Genomic DNA, 8,290 nt, shown 5'->3' on the forward strand with positions numbered 1-8,290 from the left:
GACATCTCTGTGTCAGTGGATCTCCAATTTTCTAACTGGCAGACCACGGGCAGTAAGGATGGGCGGATATGTCTCAGCCTCACTCACTCTCAGCACTGGAGCCCCCCAGGGTTGTGTTCTGAGCCCCCTGCTGTACTCTCTATACACCTATGACTGTGTGGCTACTACCAACTCCACCACCGTCATCAAGTTTGCTGATGACACCGTTGTGGTGGGCCTGATCTCTGACAACAAGAAGACGACCAACAAGGAGGAGATTAGAAATCTGGAGAACTTTTGCCCCCTGAACATCAGCAAGACAAAGGAGCTGATAGTGGACTTTAGTACAAAGCAGTGACGCGCGCACAGACACAAAGAGCAGCTGATACAGAGAGAGAGATAGATCTTTAACCTCTCTAATAAGTCTTGCTTTTGATTTAAACACGCATTGTACAGTACACACACGCTTACAAACACAAAATAAAATATGTTTTACACACACACGTGGTCACAGTATACAGTACACGTGTGCACGGAAGTTGATTATACCAGTAATATAATCAGGTGACTCGCACTAAGACCCAGCAGGGGAGACGATTACCCACAATTCCGCAGCACAAAAGAGAGAAAAACCATTGGCTCAGTTATGATCACGTGACGCTCGGCGTCAAAACAAGAAGCGCACGCGTGGTACATGATACTCGGTACTCGTAAACCAAGACTTGTTCGTTTTTCAAGCCAAAATTTATTAATAATCTTTGCTCGTCTTCCGGAACACTAGCAAACTGTGTTACTCATAATCCGAGGTTTCACTGTACTTTTATTGGCATTTGCCTCTCTAATTGTCTATACACACACACTGATCAGTTGAAGCATTAAAACCACCGGACTAATATTGCGTGGGTCACCTCGTGAGTCTAAAACACTCCGAGCCGGTGAACCAACATCTCAAACTCCTTGTCATGTTCCTGTAGAGTGTGTCATGGTGTATTATCACCATCATCAGGGAACAGTGTGTCCACGAAGGGGTGTAACTCTGTCTGTAACAGTTAGTTGGTTGTGTGTCCAACTCCACACCAGTGACCCCTGGACACCCAAGACCCTGTCACCGGGTCACTGGTTCGACTACTTTTGGTACTCTTTGACCACTACAGGCCAAGGAACATCCCACGTGACCTGCTGGTTCGGAGACGCTCTGAAACCAGCATTCACTTATTTTCATTGTTCACCTGCTGCCTGATTCATCACGCTGCTGACAGGGGGCGCTGTAACCAGATAATCAGTGTTTGTCACTTCATAAGGGAGTGGATTAAGTGTTTGAGCTCATCAGTGTGTATTTATAAAATGTCAACTTGAGAAATATTCTCTAAACACAGTATGGTACAGAGGTTTAATTAACTCTTAATTAAATTCATATCTGTACGGAGTGTTTGTCTTTAACGCTTCGTCCGTCCTCACAGTGTTGTAGAGGTTTATAATTCGGCAGTACATTCCTCCTGAATGTTCGAAGACCCGAGACGGTTCTTCTTGAGGCTTTGGCTTATTTGTGGAATTAATTCTGTTTGTAAGGATATACAGTACAAAAATTTTTTTTTTATTGAAAAGTGAATATTTGTAAACATTCACGATAACTAGCTCAATTAATGATGTTTAATTGAATTAAACACTGATTTCAGTTAAACACTGAAATAAATCCTTTCAACTCAAGTAACAACAAAGACCATAAACTCAAATGTACATGTTTAGAATAGAAAGATTTTGAAACGTTGTTGGTTTTTGCATGGGTGTAGAGTGTAAAGTGGCGTCTCTTTCTTGCTGCTCCACTTTAACTTCGTGCTCTTGTCGTATCAGTTTTTTTCCTGCTCTGCAGATAATCCCCTGTTCTTACTCTCTTCTGCTCGATCAGGTCGAGTGTATCAAGTGTACCCCGTCTTCACTCCGGCCAGACGTGTGTGTGTTTGGACGCGTGTGCGTCAGGTCACGGGAGTGCGGCGAGTGATTCACCCCGAGACTCGGCGAGATCGGCTCTGACCTCTCACTTAGAGACTCAACACGCTCTTTTCTCTTCCTTTGTTGTCCCTCATGCTGTAGACCGCGACTCAATAAAAGTCGTTTTGTTTCAGTTCGATCCTGAGGAATGTCGTGTCTCACAGGCGCAGGACTTCAGGACTTCACTTTACACGTTATAGATCCATTAAACTCCCGAGGCTCCTTCATTCTGAGCTACAATATCGTTCTACATTGGAAAATCTGCACAGCGAACAACCGAGTTTAGAGTTTGAAATCAAAGCGGACGTCATCCACCCAACAGCGTGGATTTCTTCGATTTTAACTGAGAATAGCTAGTCCAGTCCTTAGCTAGTCCGCTAAGCTAGCTGTTTAGACGGGGTGTGGGCGTGGCATGAGGTACCTGGTATCTTAAAGGCAAATCCGTAGCCATCCTTAACAGTCATGTTATCATGTTATTTGTTTCTTGAAACTTTTTACTCACCCACATCGCAGTTGTCGCCTTTGTATCCGCGGTTGCACACACACACTCCGGACACACACACGCCGTGACCCGAACACTGGGCGTCCATGCACTGCGCGGCGGGGACGTCACACTCCGTCCCCTTCCATCCACTGTAGCAGTGACAGCGCCCCCTGCTGTAATCTCCATTACCACTGCACAATACAGGGCATGCAGCTGAGAAACACACACACACACACACACACACATACACACACAAGTAAGAGTTACAAAAATAATAATTTAAGTCACTTTGTATTGATTATTTCTCGCTAACTGCACAACCCAGTGTGTGTTATTCCTCTAACACCACAGCAAGTCACCTGGAATGTTATTCATTTATAGTTACATATAACAATGATAATAGTGTGAAAGGTTTGCTCTAAACACTCACTCCCTCAACAGACTCACTTTTTTATTTGATGCTGAAGTCCGTGTGTGTGTGTGTGTGTGTGTGTGTGTGTGCGTGTGTGTGTGTGTGTGTGCTGTACACGTTCCTGTAAAAGAGCTGTTACTCCAGGAGTGTATTAGAACGAGCGCAGTAACATAAACCCATCAGAATCCAAAGCTGTGAGTCTGACGGAACCGGACGAAGTGAAAACGTCTGTGCTGCATGGTGTGTGTGTGTGTGTGCGCACGCTTGATTGGTTTAGAAGCTGAAGAAGTTTAAATGTCAGGACAATGACGTGAACAAGACGAGAGATTAAAACATGAAATACTCAGATGAAGTGTACACCGCGGCTAAAGGACAGGACTGAGACATGGGTAATTACTGTATTTATCACCCATGTGACATCGCGTAATGTACGGAGACAGGCTGTAGATGTTTCTGCTTTGGCCTGGACCTCGCTTTGTCACCTTATGAGTAAGATAATCTGTTTATGCAAATGGCTTCAAATAACTTTATTTTACTGCAGAGTGATGAAGCTGGCAGGTGAACGCGTCCTTCAGCTGATTATGTCATTTCGTCATTACATCATTACATCATTACATCACTTCTGCATTCCACCGTTATGTCATTACAGCATTCTCTCATTACAGTATTATGTCATTAAAACATAACGTCATTACAGCATAACAGTGTTCATGACATAACACATAACAGCATGTCCAATGAGAAAAGTTTTTCCTCCATTGTCTATCAAACTCAGATAAAAGAAATCACTTTTTTCTCGCTCATATGAGAATACAAAAATAATCCAGTTAAATTTCATCATGATTATGTAAAAATATGCAAAACCCAAGGGTTATTAAATATGAATTATATGAAATATAAATTATTTAAATATTACAAATATCTTTTTATAGATTTTTTTTGTATGAATATACCCGGACTTCAGTTCATCCGTAAGGTTAATTATATAATAATAATAATAATAAGAGGAAGAAGAAGAACAATAATAAAAGTGCCTTCATTGATATAACACCAAAACTCTTAAAAATATAATTTCAAATATAATATAAGTAAATCTGAAAATAAATAAGCACAACTCTGGTAACTTTTTTGCCTAAAGAGGAAAAGGTGATTAAATTAACCTGGAAAACTGACAATCAAATCAGATTTTTGTGAATGAAATAAAAAAAATCTTTCGAATTAACTCTGACTGTAGATTTTATCATCTCACCCTGAGAGCAATACGGCCCAAGGAACCCTGGGAAACAGCGGCAGGCGCCGGACACACACTCCCCGTTCCCGTTACAGTTGTGTGGACACTGCGTTACTGAATCTGGGAAAAAATAAATATATATTATATATAAATAATATAAGCTGAGTGAAGTGACAGCGTGCTACCTGTCCAGCATTCATGCCCCAGTGTAAGGTATTTCGTGATTGGCCGACTCGATACACGGGACAGATTTCCCAAAAATCGCGGCGTGTCCTTGGCATCCTTGGTCTGGCATCACTCTGTTGTTAATATTAACATCAGCAGCATTTCAATGTAAAACTGTGAATTACTTAACTTAGTTTAATATACTGTAAGGTTAATGTCTTAAAATATTCTGGCAAGTAAAAACCTGAAAAAAAGAGCTTCATCATTAAAGGAAAACCAAGAAAGAAGAAGAAGAAGAAGAAGAAGAATGTGGACTACTGTTCAGACATTGAGGATGAACTGGAGAATGAACGCAACATCCTTTATTTCTTGAATGAGCGACTGAGTTCCTGTTCTCACTGAAGTTATAGCAGCTAGTAACACTCGTTGCCTCACCTGTCTCTCTCTATTCTCCCTCTTTAAGTAAATAAGAGGAACATCACAGCTCCAGGTAAACCGCGAAGAAGCATAAAACCCCGTCTATCCTGAAGAAGTGGGAAAGTCGACTCTTTCTGAATAACCATGATCCGATCCAGAACCCAACAGTATTGTGGCGTTTTGGACAAGCGGGAGCGTGTATAGGTAGTTAGGATGATGGACGGAGTTTTCTGCAGACTTTCAAACCTCATGTCCACTAAGAGCTGAAGGGAGACAGATCTGGGTTTTCACAGCAGGAACTATACTGTTTGGTAAACACCAGCAGCTGTTCATCACTCAATAAATCGATACGTTTATATTATTAGGTGCAGAACAGCCGGAGGCAAAGGGAGCATCTGTTTCCCCGCAAGTGTATTGATTGGCAGCAGCTCGGAGTGTGTTATTCTCCTCATCACGAGCCCCTGTGGCAGCGTTTCACTTCAGCTGGAGAAGCTGTCGAGCAATCAGGAGCTTTTTCAACTGACATGGACAAATCGAATACAAATATAGATCCAGGAGGGCTTCCGAAAATTATTTCAGAACAGTTTAACATACAAATCTTGTGTTTTTTCCCCTTAAGCATTACAATAAAAAGTGCCAATCATTTTGATTTGGGGATTTCAGAGGCAGGATTAAGAAAAGTCCAGTAATCATCATCATTTATAACATGGATGAATAACTCATAAACAAACAGGATGAGCAAAAAGGAAAAGCTCTGAACCTAAAAATAAATAACTAACAACAAAATATCATAAAACAGATGCAGAGAGCGATTAGAGCAAGCTGAGACCAAGGCGAAGACAGAGACTAAAATAAAACAGACAATTAGACAAAAACAAAAGAACACATTTGTTGTCATGGCAGCTCTGATGTGGAACGAGAGGGTCGAAATTGTGCACAGCATTTCCGGATGAATTTTGTCAATTCAACTCGTCAAGGTAGTTGTTTGACTACCTCAGTGACCTCAACCATGATGTCGACCCCCTGTCATCCTCCAGCTCTGCCTTCACAGTAGATGGTGGATTATTTAAGAGTTTCTCATGTTCCTGGCGCTCTTTCTCCGCCCGATTACCTCCAAGTTGAGGTCAGCAGTGTCCCATACCTGCTGTAAACAGCTTGGGTGGTTCAGAATTTCCCCTTTCTGAGGTGCCGGATGGTTTGCCAGATTCCAACTGAATTCCAAATTCACCCGCACTACCCGCTAGGGCTTACCAGGTCTGTCCAAGGGCCTCCCCTGCTACCTGACCCAACTAAGAGCTGAAGGGAGACAGATCTGGGTTTTCACAGCAGGAACTATACTTAAAGTTTCCAAGATATATGGCCTCAAGTAAGATGATACAAGTTACACCATTAATCATTGTATTCTTCTTCACAGATTAGAAAATGTAGTAGGAATTAAGTGTACAGCCCTCTCCTGGCTCAGATCCTATTAGACAAATTGTTATCAGTTTGTAGACTTAAATGGTAATTATTCTGCATGTTCTCTAGTTGAGTTTGGTGTCCCACAGGGTATAGTTTTAGGCCCACTGCTTTTTTCCCTTTACATGCTTCCTTTGAGCAACATAATTTGTAAACATGGTATTAGTTTTCATTGTTATGCTGATGACACACAGTTATATGTCTCAGCAAAACCTGATGAGAAAAAACAGCTCACTAAAATTGAGCAATGTGTGCAAGAAATTGGATGCTAATTAACTTCCTTCTGCTAAATCCTGAGAAGTTCTAGTCATTGAACCACATTCAGCTAAAAGTAAGATTCTAGATCACTCTGTAACTTTAGATGGCCTTTCTGTTCCATCAAGTGCAACAGTAAAAGACCTCGGTGTGATTATAGATTCCAGCTTTCATTTGAAGCACATGTAGATAATATTACCAGGATAGCATTCTTTCATCTCAGAAATATTGCCAAGATAAGAAATATATTGTTGCTAAACGATGCAGAAAAACTAGTTCATGCTTTTATCACCTCTAGGTTGGACTATTGTAATGCCTTACTGTCTGGTTGTTCAGCTAGGTGCATAAATAAGCTTCAGCTAGTCCAAAATGCAGCAGCGAGAGTCCTCACTAGAACCAGAAGATATGAGCACATCACCCCTATCTTATCTACACTGCATTGGCTCCCTGTGAAATTTCAAATTGATTTTAAAATACTACTCTTGACATATAAAGCATTAAATATGCATTAAATGCAGCGTTCGCTGAATCGGTTTGTGGCTAAATGTGAAACGACAACACCTCAAAATCTGTGGCCATGATTGTCTACTCCGTGTAGGGAGTTAGTCATTACCCCAAGTAAAGGAATTTAAGTATCTTAGGGTCTTGTTTAAGAGTGATGGGATATTGGAGCGTGAGGTTGGATGAAAAATTGGAGCAGCGGGGGCGGTAAAGCAGCGGTCTTTTAAAGACGGGTTAAAGACGGATGGATGGATGTAGATACATAAACTGTACACATATGCCCTTTAATATTTTATTGGACCACATTTTGCTTTAATTACAGCTGTAGCATAATTTCTATAAGCTTATGCAACGTCACAACATTTATTTCAATCCAGAGTTTCAATAATGTCGATGTATGCTCCCATCATGCATAGTGTCCACTGTACAAACCTCTGGAGACAGTGTTATGATCTGGGGTTGATCAGTTACTCAGGTCTAGACTCAGTAACGTTATAGGGGCAATAAAATGAAGTCAGCTGACCACCTGAATGTACTGAACCACCAGGTCTTTCCTGATTCCAAGATGACAATTTACAGGATTCATCAGGTGTTCTGGGAGCGTGAAGAATCATTTCCACACACAGACTGGCCACCACAGAGTCCAGACCTTAACACCATTAAGGATCTTTGGTGGTCTGATCCTCCCATCATCCTCACAAGATCTTGGACAGAAATTAATGTAACTCTGGATAAAAATAAATGTTGTGACGTTGTGTAAGCTACCAGATCACAGCTACATCTTATCCATACTCACCCAGAACTGTAGTGTTGTACGAAACAGGTTCCAGGTTCAGTCCATCGTTATAAAATGCAAGATGCCAAACTCCAGTCTGAAGATACTGAATAAATTCAGCACAGTGAACGCTGATCAGATTCTCCACACCGTCCCTGACCTCCGCATCCCTGGAAATCAGGCGACTGCCATCGAGCAGCTCCACAAAGTCATACTGAAACACACAGAGAACACAAGGCATGCTGGAAGCCCTAGTTAACACACAAAACTAGGAAGAAACCAAGTCTCAAAAACTAAACAAACATTTAAATTCCATTTAAAGCTCAAAGTGTCCAGTCTGATCAAACGTGTTTTAGAAAAGTGTAATGTGATGGCACAGCTAGTCATGTGTGTGTGTGTGTGTGTGTGTGATTGCAATCATTAGACTGAATTAGATGAATTAGATGTTTTCCTTTTGTGGCAAGTCGTTCAGCGTGATGGATTTGTTGGATTTGATGTAGTTCTACTAAATAATTTCAGGAAAGTGGAATTGCATTTACAGAGCTGCCAAGCGAGTCAGCGCTCCGCGCTACGTCAGCGCCAAATTACTGATCGCTCCAAATGGGAGCATTTTAGCTGCCAGTC

The 8,290-nt window shown here is 41.5% G+C and overlaps 1 protein-coding gene across 1 annotated transcript in view; it reads right to left on the reverse strand.

Moving 5' to 3' along the window:
• Positions 1–8,290, reverse strand: part of si:dkey-237h12.3 (teneurin-3) — a 65,861-nt gene that overhangs the window by 46,056 nt on the left and 11,515 nt on the right. Inside the window, exons 5-7 of the mRNA XM_053506115.1 lie at positions 7,688–7,880; positions 4,114–4,215; positions 2,471–2,665 (exon numbers count right to left, since the gene is read on the reverse strand). Of these exons, the coding sequence (XP_053362090.1) occupies positions 2,471–2,665; positions 4,114–4,215; positions 7,688–7,880 (490 nt within the window). The remainder of the gene's footprint in view (positions 1–2,470; positions 2,666–4,113; positions 4,216–7,687; positions 7,881–8,290) is intronic.

This window comes from Clarias gariepinus, chromosome 10, assembly GCF_024256425.1.
Source record: "Clarias gariepinus isolate MV-2021 ecotype Netherlands chromosome 10, CGAR_prim_01v2, whole genome shotgun sequence".
Classification (NCBI taxonomy): domain Eukaryota; kingdom Metazoa; phylum Chordata; class Actinopteri; order Siluriformes; family Clariidae; genus Clarias; species Clarias gariepinus.